Raw genomic sequence first — 25,256 nt, forward strand, 5'->3', positions numbered from 1 at the left:
ACCTGACTACATAACTCTGACTACATAGACCTTTGTCACCAAAGTGATATCTCTGCTTTTTAATACACTGTCTAGGTTTGTCATAGCTTTTCTTCTGAGGAGCAAATGTCTTTTAATTTCATGGCTAGAGTCACCACCAGCAATGATTTTGGAGGACAAAAAAAAAAAAAAAAAAAATACTGTTTCCACTTTTCCCCTTTCTATTTGTGTGACGTGATGGACCAGATGCCATGATTTTCACCTTTTTTAAAGCTCAGTTTCATGCCAACATTTTCCTCTTTCACCTTCATTAAGAGAGGTTTTAGTTCCTTTTTACTTTCTGCCATTAGAGAGGTATCATCTGTGTATCTGAAGTTGATATTTCTGCACCAATCTTGATTCCAGCTTGTGATTCAATCAGGCCAACCTTTCACATGATGCATTCTGCATATAAGTTAAATAAGCAGGATGATGATATACAGCCTTATTGTAACTTTTAAAGTTAGTTTAAAAGTGTAGGTATTAAATTCAAGTCATTTACTTTGGTCCATCATCCCAATAGCCATGCCAACATGCAATTAACAGCTAGTTCTCTGCAGCCAAGAAGCATTACAATACAAATAAAGTACTATCATTATTAATATCCAAAAGAAGGATAGTCTTCAAATGAAAGACAAAAAATGGTGTTTTGCATTCCAAGAAGGAGAAACTCTAATGTGTGATATGGAAGAAAATTGGTGGTGTAAAATGTGCTTTACAGTAGAGTAGAAATACTAACAGGCTTCTGATTTTCCTGACTGGCAAAGAAGCTCTGGCTAAAGTGTGTTCTACATTAGTCCTTGTATAGTTCTTCTAGAGAGTATGAAATAATTATTGCATATTGAACCCTAAATTATGTTTGATATTCAAGAAATATTCAACTTGATCAGTATGGAAATACAATTAATCATTATGTTCCTGAGGCCTCAAACAACATCTCAACTGGTTGAACTAAAAGCAATGAAGAAAGGAAAGCATTAAGTTTTTAATGGTAAAAATTTCCATATGTTTATACACTTGTCATATCTTTTAAAGAATAGATTATTTTAAACCTTAATTCTGAATCATGTGGTAAATTTTTGGAGTATTTGATCTTTGATATGATAAGTTTAGGAATAGAAAAGAACCCAGAAGAACAGGGGAGAAATCTTTTCAAATCAGTGGCTGGATTATTCAGATGGACTCTTTCAAGGTTTCTAGCCCAACTGTTTTTAAAAAATAGCAGAAGACTACTCTCTCTTTTTCTTCTTTGCTGTCTTACCAAACTTCCAACAACAAAACAGGCAACATTTAGTGACCAGGAATACAACAGTTGCCACACAAGCTAGCAGGAAGCCAATCACATCCAAAGAGTGGTGCTGGAACCAGGTGAGGTCATGGAAAGCTGGTCGAAGGTGCTTGGCTCCTTTGTGGCGCATGACAAACTCAACCCAGAAGACTGCTCGGTCCAGGGGTTTCACAGGCTGATCATGATGAATTCTTGATAACTTCATAGCATTCTTTTTATAGCTAAAATTGAATATATAAATAGCAACTTGAAAAGTTTGTTAAGGACATGATATACCTAAAACAGTTATATGTTATTAAAAATATATTGCATAATTAATTATATGATAAGTTGTGTCATAAATGATATCATCAAGAATATGAAAAGCATATGAAAACTTGTTTCCTCTTGAGATATTTCTAGATGTGATAGTTTATCAGTTCAAAAGTGTTGGATGCTTTATAGTCTCAGTAATTATTGGAAGTGGGAGAGAACAGAATTGCCAATTGAAAATAGCATTCTGAAAGTACAGAAGTAAGATGATTATCAGTATGTGTAGCTCAAGAATACAGAACTTTGATCTAACTTGCTGAGTGTGGTATTGGGAACATGATAGTGACAGGAAGCAGCATGGAGGGGAAGGTCTGAGAAGAAGGAACACTTTCCCCACCCCTTCACTCTTCCCCAGGTTTGGGCTGGAGTATCAGTGTTAATAAGACTTCAGCAGTAACAGGAAATGGTTTCAGTCTGTGATCTTCATGGTCCTAACATTTCAGATGAAAGCAAAAAAGCTTCATTTGACCCTCTGGGCAAGAAGTAGGGCCTGAGACTGAACAGAAAATGGCATTTTTCTTCAGGCTAAAGAAGGCTGTGTGTTGAAAAGCAGAAACATTACTCTGCCAACAAAGGTCTGAATAGTCAAGGCTATGGTCTTCCTAGCGGTTCCATACCATTGTGAGAGCTGGACCATAAAGAAGGTAAAATGCCAAATAACTGATGCCTTCAACTGTGGTGCTAGAGAAGACTCCTGAAAGTCCCTTGGATAGCAAGGAGATCAAACCAGTCAATCATTAAGGAGATCAACCCTGAATATTCACTGGAAGGGCTGATGTTGACACTGAAGCTCCAGTATTTTGATCATCTGATGAGAACAGACAACTCATTGGAAAAGCCTATGATACTGGGAAAGATTGAGGGCAGAAGGAGAAGAGGGCATCAGAGGATGAGACAGTTGGATGGCAACACTTAAAATGAACATGAACTTGGGCAAACTCTGGGAGATGGTGAGGAACAGAGATCCCTGGCATGCTGCAGTTCATGGGGTTGCAAAGAGTAGACATGACTGGGCGACTGAACAACAACAATAACAGAGGGCTGCACCTGCAGTGGTGAGATGCAAGGATGGTGATACATAGAAAACTAACCCTTCTAACTTCTGTCAAGGAGCAGAAGACCCCACCAGGATTTGGGTTGATACTGGAGCTTCAGCTTCAACATCAGTCCTTCCAGTGAATATTCAAGGTCGATCTCCCTTATGATTGACTGGTTTGATCTCCTTGCTATCCTTTGAATGGCTGACTTAGAAGCAAGATTTTCTTGGGTTTGTGAAGGAGGCAAGTTATTCACCCACACCAAAGTGCATCATTGGTAGAGAATACAGAACATTATATTGTAGAAAGTCATGGGAAAGTATGTAAAAAGTTTTGAGGAAAAGAACTATACAACATAAAGAATAAACAAAGTACTGTTGCCCTTTCATTTTAAAAAACAGGCAGGCCTTTCCTAATACACAGGATTATAAGGAATAAGTACCTCTGAATATATCTCAGGAAAACAAATAATAGTGACAGAAGTTCCAAGACAGATGCAGAAACAAAATATTTATTAGATAAAAAGTCAATAAAATAAATAGATATACTCTATGAAAACATAAACTGCATCATTAGGTGCATATAAATATGAAATTAATGTTAAATGATATTGGAAATTATGGTCATGGACAAGATAAGTACATTGTAAGCTTTGATAACATTGCATTGATAATATAGCAAAAAAAATAAGATGTGATGTTTAAGAGACATTGATGGAACCTGGTGCTTGTTTTAAAGAGTAAAGTAAGTCAGAAGGAGAAAAACAAACATCATATATTAATATTGTAACCTAGGAAAAAATAGTACTGATAACCCCATTTGTAGGGTAGGGATAGAAATACAGATGTAGAGTACAGATATGTGGACACAGCAGTTGGACGAATTGTACCAGTAGCGAGTAGCAAGTAGCCCTAACATATATACACTATCATGTGTAAAGTAGACAGCCAGTTAGAAGTTGCTGTATACCACAGGCAGCTCAGCCTGGTGCTCTGGGTCTTCCTAGGTGGCACAGAGGTAAAGAATCTCATGAGAAGCAGGAGACACACATTTGATCCCTGGGTCAGGGAGATCCTCTGGAGGAAGAAATAGCAAACCACTCCAGTATTCTGCACTGGAAAATCCTACTAACAGAGGAGCCCAGCAGGCAACAGTTGATGGGGTCAAAAAGACTTGGACACCTTAGAGATTGCAACAAAACGACAGAGGGGTGGGATGGGATGGAAGTTCGAGACAGGCTCATGAGGGAGGTATTACAAATATATATGTACTTAGCATGATTCACAGTATACGTAAGAAGGGAATGGCAAACCACTTCATTTTGCCATGAGAAACCGATAAACAGTACAAAAAGGCAAAACAATATGAAACCAAAAGATGATCCCCCACAGGTCAGTAGGTGTCCAATATGCTACTTGAGAAGATAGAGAAACAGCCCAAAAAGGAATGAAGAGGCTGACCCAAAGTGGAAATGACAGCTTTTGGGGATGTCTCTGGTGGTAAAAGGGAGAATGTCAAGGCTGTATATTGTCACCCTATTTATTTAACTTATATGCAGAGTACATCATGAAAAACGCTGGGCTGGAGGAAGCTCAAGCTGGAATCAAGATTGCTGGGAGAAATGTCAATAACCTCAGATATGCAGATGACGCCACCCTTATGGCAGAAAGTGAAGAAGAACTAAAGAACCTCTTGATGAAGTTGAAAGAGGAGAGTGAAAAAGGTGGCTTAAAGCTCAACATTCAGAAAACAAAGATCATGGCATCCAGTCCCATCACTTCGTGACAAATAGATAGGGAAAAGGTGGAAACAGTGGCTGACTTTATTTTTGGGGGGCTCCAAAATCACTGCAGATGGTGATTACAGCCATTAAATTAAAAGATGCTTACTCCCTAGAAGGAAAGTTATGACCAATCTAGAGAGTATATTAAAAAGCAGAGACATTGCTTTGTCAAAAAAGGTCTGTCTAGTCAAGGCTATGGCTTTTCCTTGGTCATGTGTGGATGTGAGAGTTGGACTGTGAAGAAAGCTGAGTGCCGAAGAATTGATGCTTCTGAAATGTGGTGCTGACGACTCTTGAGAATCCCTTGGACTGCAAGGAGATCCAACCAGTCCATCCTAAAAGAGATCAGTCCAGGGTGTTCATTGGAAGGACTGATGTTGAAGCTGAAATTCCAATACTTTAGACCACCTGATGTGAAGAGCTGACTCATTAGAAAAGACCCTAATGCTTGGAAAGATTGAAGGCAGGAGGAGAAGGGGACAACAGAGGATGAGATGGTTGGATGGCCTCACCGTCTCAATGGACATGAGTTTGAGAGGACTCTGGGAGCTATTGTATAGGAACCTGGAATGTCAGGTCCAAGAATCAAGGCAATTTGGAAGTGGTCAAACAAGAGATGGCAAGGGTGAACGTCGACATTCTAGGAATCAGCAAACGAAAATGGACTGGAATGGGTGAGTTTACTCAGATGACCATTAAATCTACTGCTGCGGGCAGGAATCCCTCAGAAGAAAAGGAGTAGCCATCATGGTCAACAAAAGAGTCCGAATTGCAGTACTTGGATGCAATCTCAAAAACAACAGAATGACCTTTGTTCATCTCCAAGGTAAACCATTCAATATTACAGTTATTCAAGTCTATGCCCCAACCAGTAACGCTAAAGAAGCTGAATTTGAACAGTTTTATGAAGACCTAAAAGACCTTTTAGAACTAACACCCAAAAAAGATATCCTTTTCATTATAGGGGACTGGAATGCAAAAGTACGAAGTCAAGAAACACCTGGAGTAACAGGTAAATTTGGCCTTGGAATGCAGAATGAAGCAGGGCAAAGACTAATAGAGTTTTGCCAAGAAAATGCACTGGTCATAGCAAACACCCTCTTCCAACAAAACAGAAGACTCTACACATGGACATCACCAGGTGGTCAACACCAAAATCAGATTGATCATATTCTATGCAGCCAAAGATGGAGAAGCTCTATACAGTCAACAAAAACAAGACCGGGAGCTGACTGTGGCTCAGATCATGAACTCCTTATTATCAAATTCAGACTCAAATTGAAGAAAATAGGGAAAACTGCTAGACCATTCAGGTATGACCTAAATCAAATCCCTTATGATTATACAGTAGAAGTGAGAAATAAATTTAAGGACCTAGATATGATAGATAGAGTGCCTGATGAACTATGGAATGAGGTTCGTGACATTGTGCAGGAGACAGGGATCAGGACCATCCCCATGGAAAAAAATGCAAAAAAGCAAAATGGCTGTCTGAGGAGGCCTTACAAATAGCTGTGAAAAGAAGAGAGGTGAAAAGCAAAGGAGAAAAGGAAAGATATAAGCATCTGAATGCAGAGTTACAAAGAATAGCAAGAAGAGATAAGAAAGCCTTCTTCAGCGATTGTGCAAAGAAATAGAGGAAAAGAACAGAATGGGAAAGACTAGAGATCTATTTAAGAAAATGAGAGATACCAAGGGAACATTTCATGCAAAGATGGGCTCAATAAAGGACAGAAGTGGTATGGACCTAACAGAAGCAGAAGATATTAAGAAGAGGTGACAAGGACACACGGAAGAACTGTACAAAAAAATATCTTCACGACGCAGATAATCATGATGATGTGATCACTAATCTAGAGCCAGACATCTTGGAAAGTGAAGTCAAGTTGGCCTTAGAAAGCATCGGTATGAACAAAGCTAGGGGAGGTGATGGAATTCCAGTTGAGCTGTTCCAAATCCTGAAAGATGATGCTGTGAAAGTGCTGTACTCAATATACCAACACATTTGGAAAACTCAGCAGAGCCACAGGACTGGAAAAGGTCAGTTTTCATTCCAATCCCAAAGAAAGGCAAAGCCAAAGAATGCTCAAACTACCACACGATTGCACTCATCTCACACGCTAGTAAAGTAATGCTCAAAATTCTCCAAGCCAGGCTTCAGCAATACGTGAACCGTGAACTCCCTGATGTTCAAGCTGGTTTTACAAAAGGCAGAGAAACCAGAGATCAAATTGCCAACATCTGCTGGATCATGGAAAAAGCAAGAGAGTTCCAGAAAGACATCTATTTCTGCTTTATTGACTATGCCAAATCCTTTGCCTGTGTGGATCACAATAAACTGTAGAAAACTCTGAAAGAGATAGGAATACCAGACCACCTAACCTGCCTATTGAGAAATCTGTATGCAGGTCAGGAAGCAACAGTTAGAACTGGACATGGAACAACAGACTGGTTCCAAACAGGAAAAGGAGTATATCAAGGCTGTATATTGTCACCCTGCTTATTTAACTTGTATGCAGAGTACATCATGAAAAACGCTGGGCTGGAAGAAGCACAAGCTGGAATCAGGATTGCCGAAAAATATATCAATAACCTCAGATATGCAGATGACACCACCCTTATGACAGAAAGTGAAGTGGAGCTAAAAAGCCTCTTGATGAAAGTGAAAGAGGAGAGCTAAAAAGTTGGCTTAAAGCTCAACATTCAGAAAACGAAGATTATGGCATCCAGTCCCTTCACTTCATGGGAAATAGACGGGGAAACAGTGGAAACAGTGTCAGATTTTTTTTTTTTGGGCTCCAAAATCACTGCAGATGGTGACTGAAGCCATGAAATTAAAAGACACTAACTCCTTGGAAGGAAACTTATGACCAACCTAGATAGTATATTCAAAAGCACAGACATTATTTTCCTGACTTAGGTCCATCTAGTCAAGGCTATGATTTTTCCTGTGGTCAAGTATGGATGTGAGAGTTGGACTGTGGAGAAGGCTGAGCGCCAAAGAATTGATGCTTTTGAACTGTGGTGTTGGAGAAGACTCTTGAGAGTCCCTTGGACTCTCAGGTGATCCAACCAGTCCATTCTGAAGGAGATCAGCCCTGGGTGTTCTTTGGAAGGAATGATGCTAAAGCTGAAACTCCCATACTTTCGCCACCTCATGCGAAGAGTTGACTCATTGGAAAACCCTGATGCTGGGAGGGATTGGGGGCAGGAGGAGAAGGGGACGACAGAGGATGAGATGGCTGGATGGCATAACGGACTCAATGGACGCGAGTCTGGGTGAACTCCGGGAGTTGGTGATGCACAGGGAGGCCTGGCGTGCTGCAATTCATGGGGTCATAAAGAGTCGGACACGACTGAGCAACTGAACTGAACTGATTATTCACTTTTGCCAAATATTATTCAACTTTACATTGAAGGGCTGGTATCAGGGCTCTCAATCCTATCCATTGGTCTGTATGTCTATTTTTATGACAATATCATCTTTTTAAAATTGCTATAAGTTTGTAGTACAGCTTTAAATAAGAATTGGGATGCCTCCAATGTCATTATTTCTTGGGACTGGTTTGGCTGTTTGAGATATCTGTGGCTTCACACAAGTTTAGAATTTGTTTTTCTATTTCTATACTCCATAAGGCCGTAAAAATTTGTCATTCAATTCATTCTTCTTTTTCTGCCAAGGAACTCTTTCTAGCTGAAAGTTCTCTCTTGGTGATGAGTAATGCTGGCTTGGGGATGATGCTGGTAAAATAAAACTGTCATCATTCTGTTCTTATGTGATCAATCTCAGATTTTTTGTTCTACTGTGTTGCTAAAATTTCTTACATGGACTTTAGAGCACTCCCAGAGTTGATTTTGCTCATTCATAGTGTCCAACTGTTACTCTCTATCAGGGAAAGGGAGGCTGGGGCCTTCTTTCTATTTATAAATTAACACAACGAAAGACCAGAAGTAAGTTTCTAAACTGGTATTGGTTGTAACTACCCAGATGGTGACTTCAGCCATGAGATTAAAAGATGCTTGCTGCTTGGTAAAAAAAAGCTATGACTACCTGCTGCTACTGCTGCTGCTGCTGGTGCTGCTGCTAAGTCGCTTCAGTCGTGTCCAACTCTGTGTGACCCCATAGATGGCAGCCCAGCAGGCTCCCCCGTCCCTGGGATTCTCCAGGCAAGAACACTGGAGTGGGTTGCTATTTCCTTCTCCAATGCACGAAAGTGAAAAGTGAAAGTGAAGTCGCTCAGTCGTGTCCGACCCTCAGCGACCCCATGGACTACAGCCTTCCAGGCTCCTCCATCCATGGGATTTTCCAGGCAAGAGTACTTGAGTGGGTTGCCATTGCCATCTCCAATGACTATCTAGACAACATATTGAAAAGCAGAGACATAACTTTGCCAACAATGGTCTATCTAGTCAATGCTATGGTTTTTCCAGTAGTCATGTATGGATGTGAGAGTTGAATATAAAGAAAGCTGAGCATCAAAGGATTAATGCTATTGAACTGTGGTGGTGGAGAAGAGGCTTGAGAGTCACTTGGACTGCAAGGAGATCCAATCAGTCCAACCTAAAGGAAATCAGTCCTGAATATTCATGGGAAGGACTGATGCTAAAACTGAAACTCCAATACTTTGGTCACCTGATGCAAAGAACTGACTCATTGGAAAAGACCCTGATGGTGGGAAAAATTGAAGGCAGGAGGAGAAGGGGACAACAGAGGATGGCATCACAGATTCAATGGACATGAGTTTGAACAAACTCCGAGAGTTGATGTTGGACAGGGAAGCCTGGCATGCTGCAGTCCATGGGATTGCAAAGAGTTGGACATGACTGAGCGACTGAACTGAACTGAACTGACATGAGGAAACCTGAGTGGTTTTTCATTTTTATTTTTATGATTTTGTTGTATTCCCTAAATTCTCCCTAAATTATTGTTAATTTAAAAATTCATCTTTTAAACAATAGATTACTTTCTTTAAATAAATGTAGTATTTCTTTGAGGTTATAATCTATCACCCAGTGGTAGTAGGTGACAAAATACTTTCACAAAATTTAGGAAGTATAATCTTATTTGATATTAGGCACACTCTAAATTATGCAAAATTTGTCAATTTCAAATTATATAAAGCTGATTATTCTTTCAAAAACAAAATGCTTCTTAGTTAAGAATATATTCTCTACTCACAAAGGGTTGTTAATAACTGCTTTCAAAGCATTAAGCAGATCTTCACTTGTCATTCTTCGCAAGTCTACTTTGACAGCTGCCCCTTTGGCTTTCATACGAGCAAGATTATCATGCTGATCACCAAACATAGGAATTCCAACCATAGGGACCCCGTGGTAAATAGCTTCATAGATCCCATTGGTTCCACAGTGAGTGATAAAAGCTCTGGTTTTGGGATGACCTAAAAATTGAAAGAAAAAAAGTATTATTCTAAGTTGTAAGAGTGTCAGAAACAGAAAATCAGGACACCTGCATAAACCAAATTCTATTAGGTAACATTTTCCATATAATTCTGTGTCATAAGAACACGTACAAATTCTTATAGGTTCTTAAGAAAGCAGCAATTAATTACTCCAGGCTAAGTATAATTAGTGATTAAAGCATTAAGTCATTCCACAGACAACTAAGAAGTTTCCTGCAAAATATATGGTGGAGAGTATTTGCCTGTTTGACAAGTTGTTGCAGGAAGAATACATCAATAAAAAAGAATGGAGGGACTGAAGAAATTAATCTTTTTGTAGGTGGGAAAGAGGAGGTGACATGTGCAGGGTGTCAATATGAAAATGTTGTCATAACAAGCTAGAAAGATAGGCTACATTAGTTCATGGTGTACTCTGTTTAAGAAAACAGGATTTGCATTTGAATATACACTAATATGCAGCCATTTATATTATATATGAAAATAGCTGAAATGGTTTGCCAGATTTTTTTCCCCCCCATGGAGAAGAGAGGTGTGAAAATATGGTGAAGAGAATCAGGAGTGTGTTGCAATATTATATACAAAAGTTAATGAAAGCCTCATCTAAAGGTAATCTCTCTGACCTTGATCCTTAAGAGGGAGGGATTATGTCATAAATGGGAGAGTCACCAAAGTCTAGTCAGGTTCCTCTGAACTCTTCTCAACCAGAATTTGATTTTGTGGCTCCACTATCTCTGCATTGCCCAATTTTAGCAAGCATTCTACTAGGTCAGTTGAGCTCTGCACTTTTCCATCCAATGAACTTTCAGTATGTTCTTTTGTGATAAATTCCCCATTTTTCTTTCTTCATACAAATTGTTTCCAGTCTTTCTGTTTTATTGTAAAAGTCCATTGCACTAATAACTCTACTTATCATGATGGTCTTGAATAAAGTGTGCCTTACAGTCTTTAACAATTGTCATGAATAATCCTTTCTTTCAAAACTCCTGAAGCAATGTGAAGAACACATTAAAGTTTTTTTTTTCTTATTTTAAATACAAATTTGTTGATATCCATTATTGAATAATCATTCACATTATACCTCATTCAGCTCTGTTTATTTTTCTTCTCTTTGGTCTTACCAAGAAGATCATTCTGTGGAATCCATTTATATAGCTGGGTATTGGCTCCTAGTGTTTCTGGTTTCTTTCCTGTATATCTCCACAGAACCTATTAAGATAAATGTCTTTATTAGAAGATTTTAGAATCACATCCTATCAGAAGAAGTTAACCTACCCTGATGGTTCAGATGGTAAAGAATCTGCCCACAATACTGGAGACTGGGGTTTGACCCCTGGATCGGGAAGATCCCTTGGGGAAGGAAATGGCAACCCACTCCAGTATCCTTGCCTGAAATATCCCATGGATGGAGGAACCTGGCAGGCTATAGTCCATGGGGTTGCAAAGAGTCAGACATGGCTAAGTGACTTCACTTCAATCAAAATTTTTGCCTCCAGGTAGTGCACAAGCAAACTGAGTCCATATGTAATTAGGTAATGAATGTTTTTAAACCATAAACACTACAGCCATGTTTTCAAAGGCTTGCAATGATCCTAGTCAATAGCCTTTCATCTTCGGGTTAATTCTGACTTAACCCAATGAAGACGAATGATGAAGATGTAGATGAAGAAAAATGACAATCTGTATCTGAAAGAAATATATATATAGTGTTACTAAGCCACTCTGGTAAAGGGGATTTTTGAGACAAAGATTTCAGAGGCAAAGGGGAGGAATGTTATTTACCTCTTTTGAACTATTTTTTACATACTTACCAGTAATGTAGACTCATACAGTAAAATATTTATAGTCATATTTATCATTTTAAAATATTCAAAGTCTAGAGTTTGGCGGCATTAAAAACATCCACATTGTGTAACCATCATGGCATCCAGTCGCACAGTTGTGTCCGATTCTTTGCAACCCCATGGACTGCAGCCTGCCAGGCTCCTCTGTCCATGGGGATTCTCTAGGTAAGATTACTGGATTGGGTTACCATGCTGTCCTCCAGGGGATCTTCCTGACCCATTGGAGTTGGTGATGGACAGTGAGGCCTGGCATGCTGCAACTCATGGGGTCATAAAGAGTTGGACATGACTGAGCGACTGAACTGAACTGAGAAGAAATATGTCACTCAGTTAAAACTCAATGGTATCAATAAAAAATGATAGTTTGCTGGAACATTGTAAAATAAAGTAAAGTCACTCAGTCGTGTCCGACTCTTTGTGACCCCGTGGACTGCAGCCCACCAGGCTCCTCAGTCCATGGGATTCTCCAGGCAAGAATACTGGAGTGGGTTGTCATTTCCTTCTCCAGGGGATCTTCCCGACCCAGGGATTGAACCCGGGTCTCCCGCATTGGAGGCAGACGCTTTAACCTCTGAGCCACCAGGGAAGCTAGAACATTGTAAAGTATACTCCTAAATCTTTTACTGTATTGTTAAAGTTTTAAATATTGAAGAAACACTATCTAGGATTTCATTTAGGATGATTTTTAGGATTCATTATTTAGCATTATTAGAACAATCATTATTTAGGATTATTTTTAGAATCTAAGCTCTTATTTCCAGGTTCAACTATGACAATGCTCAAAATCAGTAATTACTAGAAAATATAGTCCCAAGACATTTTGAGAATCAAGACTATTATTTTGACTATCTTTTCCTTTATTCTCTGTCATGTTATTTGTAACTTGTTTATATGCTTCAGATTTAAAGACATATAAGAATAGCAAGAAGTGTTACGTTACATGGATGCCTTAAAACCTAATGCACAAAGCTGACTGATGATTTAACGGTAGCAAATGATTAATTTTCATTTATTATTTAAAGAAAATACTGCAATATAATTTCCTGTTAAAAATACCAGGTTTAAAGCAAGACAGCAATCAAATATCCCCTTTTATCATTTATACATTTTCTTTAGAGCTCACTTAAGTTGAGACTGACAATATCAATACCCTTTCCTACATTGTACAAGTATACTTTTACTGTGAACTTCATGGATTTTAAAACAGCTGTCCCTGGGTGGGGGAGAAGGGGGGAAATGACCTTCTGTGGAATCTGGGCAAGGGCTGATGCAATCATATTAGACTTTTCTTCTGAGAGGTTTTTGATCATTGACCCCAGAGTAAACACCACGACTCCATCTTTTCCAGAGCTTTGAACAAACTCTTCAAACTCCTGTGAAAAAAACAGTCTTTGTAATATAAAAGCTTACAGTTATAATAGATGCCACACTCTTTTCTCAATGTGTCTGAATTATTAGAGCAATTCTGTGCATTCATATGTTAATGATATCAGTGTATAATAGATGACCTGAAATCCTTATTAGGTGAATTAAAAATTATTGTTACTAAAAGCTCATTTGGTAAAGCATATTGAGGTATGAGTGTGTCTTTGTGCATGTGTATTTGTGTTTACAAGTTATTGACTGCCTGTTATCTTTTGCCATTTGCTGAACTCTTTGCATGTATCATTTAACTTAGATATATGGTGATTTTATGAGATATGTATACATCTACAGATGGGAGATCTATCTCTGTAAGGTTAAGTAATTTGTCCAAGTCTACATAGCAGTAGCTGGCAGAGAAAATTTCTACCTTTAAGTTAAGTAATTCTGGTGCTGCAATTTTTATTTAGCCTTAGATGCTAATAAGGTTGTTTTCATTTTTTTCTGCTGAATCATGGTCAGTACAATGACATAATTTTGGTATATTTACTTTTCTTTGTTTTCTAAACTTCTATTTTCTATTTTGATTAGATTTGTTTTTTTATATAATCTTCCACATATACAATTATGAATGAAGTAGCCAGGTAACTCCTGATCAGACAAGTAATGCAGAAATACCTATAAAGCATACTCTGAGGGTTATAGGAATATAGTAGAAATATATAGCTTTGAATTAAAAATAAAGACAACATATTTAATCATATTGAAATAAATCTTTTCAACCTCTGTTTAAATACTAGCAAAACTAAGCCAATTAAGTAAGACAAAAAAAAGTGTGTTTTTGAGGCGTGAAACTGAAAAACAGGGAAGATATTTATATTAAGGGATTTCTCACATAGTTATTGGAAAAGGAAATGGCAACCAACTCCAGTATTCTTGCCTGGAGAATCCCATGAACAGAGAAATCTGGCAGGTTGCAGTCTATGGGGTCTCAAAGAGTCAGACCAGACTGAAGCAACTTAGCACTCATGCCCATGGTTATGGAGACTGTCAAGTTTAATCTGCAGAACAGTTTATTAGGCTGGAGACTCAGAGAAGAGCCACTGCTGTAGTTCAAGTCTGAAAGCTGCCTACAGGCAGAATTCAGAATTTTGTTCTAGTCACATCTTCAACTAATTGAATGAGGCTTACCCACATAATGGAGAGTAATTTGTTTAATCAAGGTCCACATATTTCAAAGTTGATTTCATCTAAAAATAACCTCTAAATAACTTCTAGAAAAATGTTTGTCTAAATACCTGGGTACCCGGCCAGGCAAGTTGACACTTAAAATTAACCATTACACTATGTTTAGAGATGATTTGACTAAAGATATGATAGCTCTATGTTCAATTATAGCATAATATTTATAAGATACTAGGAAATAGTTTAAAATTTATATAAAACACATTTTTATGAATGGTTAATGGACTTTGAACAAGAAAATAAAACATTGAGGACTACTTCATTAGATACTAATACATAATCCAAAATAAAGGCTATTCACCTTCTTAATGTAATGTATAGTCTAAGAAAATAATGACCATTAAATTATATGTCTGTTTTCTCCGTTTGGGGACCAAATATTGTTAACAATAAACCAGAAATCATTTTGAGATAAATACTCATAGTTGGGTCAGGAAGATCCCTTGAAGAAGGGAATGGCAATTCCACTCCAGTATTCTTGCCTGGAAAATTCCATGGACAGAGGAGCCTGGCAGGCTACAGTTCATGGGGTCGCAAAGAGTCAGATACAACTGAGTGACTAACACCTCACACTTCATTCATGTAGGACAATAATAAGCACATTTAATTACCTTAGGTAGGGGCTTTGCAGGCTTGCAGTGCAGTCCTCCAACAAATTCAGTATTAGGTAAGTAAGGTTGAGGAAATTCAAAATCCCAGTAACTTCGAAACAACCACATGTCTGCTTTCCCCATAATCTCACATAGTGTGGTAGGTTTTCCTGAATAAAAGTTAAGGATAAGAGAGGGAAAGGAATCTGATATATTAAATGAAAGATATATCTTCACCTAATTTTCTAAGTAAATTCTTAAAGACCAGTACCGAGCCTATGCAACCCAGGTTAAATCAATTGAATCAGTTAAATCAACTGAAAAACTTTTACCTTGAAGAGTACACATAGTCAGATTATGAATAAGTAAACACAGATTTGGGCTTCTTTTGTGGCTCAGCTGATAATGAACCCGCCTGAAATGTCCGGAGACCTGGATTCAATCCCTGTGTTGCGAGCATCCCCTTAAAAAGAGAAAGGCTACCGATTCCAGTATTCTGGTCTGGAGAATTCCATGGACTGTATAGTCCAGGGGGTCGCAAAGAATCCAACAGGACTGAGCGACTATCACTTTCACTTTCAAACACAGATTTAAGTATGGAGCAAAGCCAAGAGCCTGTTGTTTTCTCTCTGTCAATGAAGTCTTTCATCTTGATCTAAGCCTGAGCCCACTCAGGTGCTCCTATAAGTACAAGAAGCTTAGGTAGCGATTCTCAACCTTCTGTGGTAGAGTCGCACCTTTTTTTCTGGAATTCCAATTTATCTCATCCTCATTGCTCCAAAAGCCTCTGATTATGTTGAAAAACAACTTGCGTTTTACCCATCTTTTTTTCTATTATTTTCAAGTGTGTTGTCACAACTAATTACATCCTGAATACTTTTAATACAGTTCTTAAAATGATTGTCTCCTTTGCTAGAGTAAATGAAATTTCCTATTTTACAAGATTTTGTCCTCTTTGGTGAAAATATTGCACTGCATAATAATCTAGTGGTGAAATAGTTTCTATTTTATAGCTAATCTTACCCAGAGTTTTGGTGTCCGTTAGAAATATGTGCTCCATGTCACTGATGGGAGGAAATCATAGCTATCTGGTTTCTCACTTCATGGTTTTGTGTATATTCTCCTTGATGTTCTAAGTGTGCTAAAGTTTTTATTAGAAAAATATAAGGGATTTTGCACTCCTAGGAAGATCTATCTGCAATAATAGATCAAGGCAAATCTCAGCAAATGAGGGCCTTGACTCTGGTGATTACAATATCCAGTTTCATACTCAGCACATATCTTTTGGAAAATGTGTGCACGTTTTATGTTTTGTTTGTTTGTTTGTTTGTTTTTTACTTTTCTCTAACTTTGGAGTTAAAATACATTGAAATTAATTGTTAACTGGTATATTTCTGTCTGGTAGAAATTATCATTTCCCAAATTATGATTTTATTGCCCTATAGGATTTTTTTGGACCATTTTTGTGTCTAACCTAGTGCTCTTATCCTAAAATTCCTTTACCCCCCAAGAGGTTTATAAATAGTTTCTCAATTTTTTTAAATGAACATTTTCTTATTTATTTTCTCATCAATTATTTGAACATAACTATGACATGCTTTAATGAATAATTCTATAAATTATTTATTAATTTATAACTATATATAAATTTATATTTATTGCAGCCATGAAATTAAAAGACACTTACTCCTAGGAAGAAAAGTTATGACCAACCTAGATAGCATATTGAAAAGTAGAGACATTACTTTGCCAACAAAGATCCGTCTAGTCAAGTCTATGGATTTTCTGGTGGTCATGTATGGATGTGAGAGTTGGACTGTGAAGAAAGCTGAGCACCAAAGAATTGATGGTTTTGAACTGTGGTGTTGGGAGAAGACTCTTGAGAGTCCCTTGGACTGCAAGGAGATCCAACCAGTCCATTCTGAAGGAGATCAGTCCTGGGTGTTATTTGGAAGGAATGATGCTAAAGCTGAAACTCCAGTACTTTGGCCACCTCATGCGAAGAGTTGACTCATTGGAAAAGACTCTGATGCTGGGAGGGATTGGGGGCAGGAGGAGAAGGGGACAACAGAGGATGAGATGGCTGGATGGCATCACTGACTCGATGGGCGTGAGTTTGTGTGGACTCCGGGAGTTGGTGATGGACAGGGAGGCCTGGCATGCTGCGATTCATGGGATCGCAACAAGTCAGACACGACTGAGCGACTGAACTGAACTGAACTGATATTCATGCATATATTTATTGTATGTTTATTTATATTTCCTTCTCCAGGGGATCTTCCCAACCCAGGAATTGAACCCGGGTCTCCCGCATTGTAGGCAGACACTTTACCATCTAAGCCACCAGGGAAGCCCTAAAATATATACAGATATATATTAATAGTATATATTTATAATTTATACATAAAACATTATAAATTATGCATTATATTTTTAAATTTTGAAAAAAGTACTTGTAATACATAATATAATGAAGATTTTAAATTCTGAACAGCCAAATTATATCTATAACATAACATTTTAACAGTGATGAGAGTAAAAACAAATGCATTTCTTCTATTTACCACATTTTTACTCTTCTTCTCAGATTATTGGTATATTCCACCAAAGAATACTCTAAGTTGCTAAGAACTATGGAAGAATCAGGGACAGAGTAATACCCTATCACTGGAGAAGATGTTCCTAAACTGAGTGTCAGACTGCTGGGATCAGAAGTAAACAAACAGCTTCAGTCCAGTTGTAGATCATTCAAGGCTTAATCCATGACTCAGAAAATGTCACTTTGATAAAGTTTTAAGTTATCTTTCTCAGTGTTGTCTTTGTAGGTTGAACTCTCAGCATGGATGTGTGAATTTCTGTCCACTTTTCATAGGGTCATTCATTTCTAGAGATATAAGCACCTGTTTCTGTCACAAAATGCCCAGAAGAAGTTTCAGTGCAACATGTAGACCTTGATTAAGTCACATTGACTTTTTGAACATACTCCATATTGCAGGGCAGCAGAGTTCTTAGAAGCACTCATGTTGTTTGTGAGTTGTTGCATAATTTCTCAGAGGAAATATTGCATAGACATGTTGTCACTTCCTTTTTTCCACTGAAGTGAAAGTTGTTTAGTTGTGTGTGACTCTTGGTGACCCCATGGACTATGCAGTCCATGAATTCTCCAGGCCAAAATACGGGAGTGGGTAGCCTTTCCCTTCTCCAGGGTGATCTTCTCAACCCAGGGATCAAACCCAGGTCTCCCACATTACAGGCAGATTCCTTACCAGACAAGCCATAAGAGAAGCGCAAGAATACTGGAGTGGGTAGTTTATCCCTTCTCCAGCGAATATCCCGGTCCCAGGAATTGAACTGTGATCTCCTACATTGCAGGTGAATTCTATGCACTTGAATCAAAGCAAGGAAAAAGGTAGTAGATATATAAAATAAGAGATCACAACTATATCTTTTTAATGTTTTTAGGAATAAACATAAATTTTAGTAATGATACAGTATTAGAGATACATCTGTTAAAATTAGTAACAAGGAAAATAATAAATGAATGAAATAATAAAGAAAATAATAAAAAAATGAATTTTTTATTAAATTCATATGAATGAAAAGTTCCAAATAGACGAATCAACCTGAGAAAGAAAAACAAAACTATAGGTAACACACACTCTGATTTTAAGAAGTATTATAAAGCTATATTAATCAAAACAATACATGCAGGTTTAAAAACAGTCATATGGTCCATTATAACAGAAGCAAAAGCCCAAAGAAAACCTCATGCATATGTAGTCAACAAATATTTCTTAAGGAAGCCAAAAATACTCAATGAAAGAAGATAATCTTTTAAATAATTCTTACCAAAAAAAAAAAAAAAAAGAAAGAAAAGATACACAGAAAAGAATAAAAGTAGACTCGGATCTTACTCCACTACAGAATTATATTAAAATGGATAAGAGGCTTAAATATAAGACCTAAAACCATAAAATCCTCAAAAAAAAAAGGGGGGGGAATAATTCTTGACATTCATTATGGCAGTGAATTTAAATCTGATATCTAAAATATAAGTGGATTTCCCTGGTGGCTCAGCTAGTAAAGAATTCACCTTCAGTGTGGGAGACCTGGGTTAAATCCCTGCGTTAGGAAGATCCTCTGGAGAAGGGAAAGACTAGCCGCTCCAATATTCTGGCTTGGAGAATTCCACGGACTGTATCTTGATATTAAGACGGAGTAGTAGAAGAATACGTGCCCATCTTCTCCTGTGTGAACTCCAAAATTGCAACTAGCTGCTAAACAACCATCGACAGGAGAAGGTTGAATTCCTCCAAACAGAAGATACTCCAGGTCCAAGGGCAAAGGAGAAGTCCCAACAAGACAGTTGGAGGGGCAAAATTGCAGTTAGAATCAAACTCCATACTCACCAGAGATGCTTGGAGGGCTCAAACAAAGTTTTGTGCACACCAAGACACAGAGATGCCAAAGAAACTGAGCCAGGATGGCCTTTGTTTGAGTTTCTCCTGCAGAGGTATAGGTCAGCAGTGGCCTGCCTCAGTGACAGGGTCTATGACTGCAGCAGACCTGCATCATACACCACGTGGCATAAGCCCTTGTGGAGGAGGTCGCCATTAGCCTCACCATAGAGCTGGTGAGCAGATGAGAACCCCCAGGGAATATGACTTTGGAGGCCAGTGGGACGTCATTATAGAACTTCCATAGGATGGGAGACACAGACACTTAGAGAGCACAAAAACAAAACAAACAAAAAACAAACAAACAGAAAAAAAAACCTTTGCACACACCAGCAACCGGGAGAAATGAGCAGTGTCCCCACAAGAGACTGAGTCAGACTTGCCTATGAGTGTTGAGGAGTCTCCAGTGTAGGCATAGGTTTGACGGCCAGTAACGCTGAAGAAACTGAAGTTGAACAGTTATATGAAGACATACAGAACTTTTAGTACTAACATCCAAGAAAGATGTCCTTTTTGTTATAGGAAATTGGAATGCAAAAGTAGGAAGTCAAGAAACACCTGGAGTAACAGGCAAATTTGGCCTTGGAATACAGAATGAAACAGGGCAAAGGCTAATAGAGTTTTACCAAGAGAACGCACTGGTCATAGCAAACACCCTCTTCCAACAACACAAGAGAAGACTCTACACATGGACATCACCAGATGGTCAACACTGATATCAGATTAATTATATTCTTTGCAGCCAAAGATGGAGAAGCTCTATACAGTCAGCAAAAACAAGACCAGGAACAGACTGTGGCTCAGATCATGAACTCCTTATTGCCAAAGTCAGGCTTAAATTGAAGAAAGTAGGGAAAACCACTAGACCGTTCAGTTATGATCTAAATCAAATCCCTTATGATAATACAGTGAAAGTGAGAAATAGATTTAGGAGACTAGATCTGATAAACAGAGTGCCTGATGAACTATTGACTGAGGTTCGTGGCATTGTACATGAGACAGGAATTAAGACCATCCCTATGGAATAGAAACGCAAAAAAGCAAAATGGCTTTTTGAGGAGGGCTTACAAACAGCTGTGAAAGAAGAGAAGCAAAAATCAAAGGAGGAAAGGAAAGATATTCCCATTTGAATGCAGAGTTGAAAGGGTTGAAAGTTTGGCCTCAGGCTAAACAACAGGGAAGGAACCCAGCCATACCTATCAGCAGAATATTGGATTAAAGATTCACTGAACATGGCCCCTCCCATCAGAACAAAACCCAGTTTCCCCCACAGATGTTCTCTTCCATCAGGAAACTTCCTCAAGCCTCTTATCCTTTTCATAAGAGGGCAGACAGAAATGAAAACCACAATCACAGAAAACTAACCACACTGATCACATGGACCACAGCCTTGTCTAACTCAGTGAAACTGTGAGCCATGCCTGTAGGGCCTCCCAAGACTGACGGGTCATGGTGGAAATTTCTGAAAGAACCTGGTACACTGGAGAAGACAATGTCAAATCTCTTCAGTATTCTTGCCTTGAGAACCCCATGAAGAGTATGAAAAGGCAAAAAGATATGACACTGAAAGATGACATCCCTAGGTTGGTAGATGCCCAATATGCTACTGGAGAAGAGTGGAGAAATAACTCCAGATATAATGAAGAGATGGAGCGAAAGCAAAAATAATGCCCAGGTGTAGATGTGACTGGTGATGGAAGTAAAGTCCGATGCTGTAAGAAGAATATTGCATAGGAACCTGGAATGTTCGGTCCATGAATTAGCATAAATTGGAAGTGATCAAAAAGGCAATAGCAAGAGTGAATATAGACATTTTAGGAATCAGTGAACTAAAATGAACTGGAATAGGTGAATTTAATTCAGATGACCATTATGTCGTTGACTCATTGGGAAAGACTCTGATGCTGGGAGGGATTGGGGGCAAGAGGAGAAGGGGACGACCAAGGATAAGATGGCTGGATGGCATCACTAACTCTATGGACGTGAATCTGAGTGAACTCCAGGAGTTGGTGATGGACAGGGAGGCCTGGTGTGCTGCGATTCATGGAGTCGCAAAGAGTCGGACACGACTGAGTGACTGAACTGAAATGAACTAAACTGAACTGAACTGTGGGCAAAAATCATTTAGAAGAAATGGGAGGGTCCCTTATAATCAAGAAAAGAGTGTGAAATGAAGTACTTCGGTCCAATCTCAAAAATGACAGAAGTAGAAATTAGAAATTCTCAAATAAATATTATTTGTATTTATGTGTAGTAATAGATATTATTGAGAGCTATTTGGTGATTATTTCACAATAGGTGCAAATATCTAATCATTTTGTTGTATACCTGTGTTGAAACAAAATTATCTTAAGTCTTGGCAAGCGAAAGTTTCCATAAAAATTTCTCTACCAGTTGAGCCACTGCCCGGCACTCCCTGTTTTAGTGTGCAATGTGCTTCTGCATTATACATTAACTAGATCCCCTCGGAAGACACAGGAAAGTTTACTCTACAAAAAAAGTAGTTTCCTCCTGGCACCAGCAAGATAACGCATTATAAGTTAACATTCTTTCCTTAATCTGTTAAGGGGTCACAATTACCTAATACTCATTTTTTAGGAGTACATAAACTGGCAATATAATGTTCTGATGTATAACACTTTCAAGAATAACCCCCTTCTCTCAAAAACTTATATGACAGTTAACTTCTAATGGGCAGAGCATTCCTCAGAGCTTCCTGACAGATTTTCTCCAGGGTTATAATCCTCATATTGGCTCAAATGAAGTCTTCCATACTATTCTAGGTTGACTATTGACTAATGTTTTGTCACCATCTGAAACTAATACAATGCTGCATGTTAGTATTACCTTAAAAAATTCTAACTAAATAATACATGAAAAGTACTGTTTCCTATAAGGTAATTTGCCTCTTCTGCAAATTTTCCTTATCATAATCACATAAACGTAATAAAAAATAAATTATTCAAAAGCAAAATAAAACAGGTAAATGGGCTTATTCAAACAGAGAAAAAATTTATGCTCAGGGTCAAAAGTCACTAGGTGACTTCTAACGACCTCTAACCTTAAATAGAACAGCAAGAACAAAACACTGAAGTGAGGTAAAAATCTAGAAACATGGTCCTATAGGAAAAAGTCTTCTTTCATGTCTACACTTTTGAAAACAAGACCAAATGAAACCAAACTACATTATTTATTTTCTAGTTTCATGCTCATCACATTGCAAACCTGGTCATCAATTAACACAAATATAAAGCCTTAGGAAGAGCAAGTTAATCAGAAAGAAAACAGGTGGTGAAACAGGAGAAGCAAGAGTAGTCCAAGGTTATGGAAATTAAGCATGCTGTCTGATTTGGGTTTTCCAGACACTCCAATAACTTAACCTTAAATATAGAGAATATTCCTTCTTGGATATATATCAGGGTTCCCCTGGTGGCTCTAATGGTAAAGAATCAACCTGAAATACAGGAGACCCGGGTTCAATCTGTGGGTTGGGAAGATCCCCTAGAAGAGGGAATTTTATGATTCAATCATATAACACAAAACCAAAAAAAAAAAAGTGTTATTAATTTTTACATTCAAAACAGTGTAGCCACCCTAAAATACCATTTGTAAGTTTTCATACAGTCAGATAAATGTTTGCATTATTTATAGAATATAAGAATATTTATTATATACATACTATTCTTACCTAAAACCTTGCTGTAATATTCATCCCATTCTGGAAATACATAATATGAATATATTATGTCACTCACTGTATACAGTAACCAGTTCTCCAGCCTCTGTATAAAAGTCATCTTGTCTGTCAGTCTTGATGTGACACCAGGAACATATGAAGAAGGCATAGGAAGCCCAGCACACAGTCTTTCAATGGCATTCCCATAGAAAAACCGAAAAGTGTATATAAATGGAATATTCAGGAGTTCAGCCACCAATTCCCCACAAAAACTTAAAGGGTCGGCAATACAGACATCGAACTTGGCTGCCTGTAGCCTGCTGAGTAACTCCTTGTTTGTGATAGCACTGTCACACACTCTTTTGCTTGTTAATAAAAATTGTCTGACTAAGTTTGCCAGTTTCATTTGCATTTCCCACCATGAGAGTTTTGGCAGTTCAAAAATTTCTTCATAGAGCATGGTATTGAACTCTTCCATGAAAGTTTCTTCAGTTACTGAAAGCTGGAGGATCTCCACATGATAGGGAATCTTGGTATGATCAATCAGAAGATTTTGTGAAGGTACCAGGACAGTTATCTCATGCCCACGAAGGTGAAGCTCTTCTAGAATAACTTGTAAATTAATCCAGTGACTAAAATCCACAGGCCATACAAGAACTTTGCCCGTCCTCCCAGAGTCAAGGAGACATAGCTGCAGCACGAAAAGGATGCAGAAGCCTTGCACAGTCTTCATGGTTAACTCTTGCTTGAATTAAATTTTTACCAAATGCATGAAACTCCTAATCCAAAGATCTCTCCTTACAGTCTCAATCAGTTTATAGAAGGTTGCACTGAACTTTGAAGTGTGTACTTTGTATTATGGATTAAAATTGAAAGCAACTGCTTTGAAGTGAAAAAAAAAAAAATCTTGATAAAACACAATACACTGAGTTAGGAAATATATACTCAGGCTTAAACACAAATCCATAATAATTTCCAAGTAATATTTGAAAACCCAATATTATGTGATTTCATATTCTATTAAGGTTAGATTATTTGGATTGTTTTTCCTGGTTTTATTTTTGTGCCCATTTGAACAGGAAGATCTCTGTAGTGTTTCTTTTGCTGATAATTCTTCTAGATATTTTAGGTACAGAAGAGATCATCACTTAATGCCAGAAATAAACACACTTTAAGAGATGTTAATGCAAGGAGACTTATTTTATTTTTAATTTTATATTGGATTATAGTTGATTAACAATGTATTAGTTTCAGGTGTACAGCAAAGTGACTCAGTTATACAAATACATATATCTTCTCTTTAAAATTCTTTTCATATTTACATTGCTACAGAATACTGAGCAGAATTTCCTCTGCTATATATATATTTATATATACATACATATATATATATATATATATATATATATATATATATACACAAAGTTCTTATTGGTTCAACTATTTGAAATATAGTAGTTTACATCTGCTAATCCCTTCTGTAACCTTAAGTATTTTTTATTGTTTAAGTCTGTTTTCATTTTGTAAATAAGTTCTTTTTTTTTTTTTTGCACATATAAGCAATGTGGTACTTATCTCTCTCTGTATTCCTTATTCACTTAGTATGATAATCTCCAGGTCTATCTGTGTTGCTGTGATATTATATTTTGAAGATTAATCCCTTGTCTCTTTCTTCATCTGTAAATGTTTTTTCCCACTCCAAAGGTTGCCTTCCTATTTTGATTATGTTCTGTTTTGTTATTTTGAGTTTAATTTGATCCCATTTGTTAGTTTTGTTTTCATTTCCAATACTCTTGGAAATATATTAAAAAATATATATCATTGTGATTTATTCAAAGAATGTTTTAGTGTTTGGTCTTACATTTAAGTATTTAATCCACTTTTAGTTAATTTTTGTGTATGATGTTAAATTATGTTCTATTTTCATTCCTTTACATGTATCTTTCCAGTTTTCCCAGAACCACCTATTGAAGATCCTGGTTTTTTATTCACAGTTAGAGATTGATGATAGGTCTGTGGGTTTATTTCTGGACTTTCTATACTGTTCCAGTGATCTATATATGTTTTGTGCCAGTACCATATTGTCTTGATGACTATAGCTTTGTAGTGTTGTCTAGGAAAGCTTATTTCTCTACCTTTTTTTTCTTTCTCAAAATTACTTTCATCATTCAGGGTCTTTTGTGTCTCCCTAATTTTCTTTTTAATTGTGATAGTTTATGAAAATTTC

General features: G+C 37.6%; 1 protein-coding gene across 1 annotated transcript; it reads right to left on the reverse strand.

The window, feature by feature from the left end:
* Window positions 1-1,247: 1,247 nt before the first annotated feature.
* LOC128049411 (UDP-glucuronosyltransferase 2C1-like) lies at window positions 1,248-23,762 on the reverse strand. The gene is made up of 6 exons (XM_052641626.1): window positions 23,042-23,762; window positions 14,918-15,066; window positions 12,941-13,072; window positions 10,977-11,064; window positions 9,618-9,837; window positions 1,248-1,527 (listed from the first exon to the last, which is right to left on the reverse strand). The coding sequence occupies exons 1-6, from the start codon at window positions 23,760-23,762 to the stop codon at window positions 1,248-1,250; spliced, it is 1,590 nt and encodes a 529-aa protein (XP_052497586.1).
* Window positions 23,763-25,256: the final 1,494 nt, after the last annotated feature.

This window comes from Budorcas taxicolor, chromosome 6 (genome assembly GCF_023091745.1).
Source record: "Budorcas taxicolor isolate Tak-1 chromosome 6, Takin1.1, whole genome shotgun sequence".
In the NCBI taxonomy this organism is placed as follows: Eukaryota; Metazoa; Chordata; class Mammalia; order Artiodactyla; family Bovidae; genus Budorcas; species Budorcas taxicolor.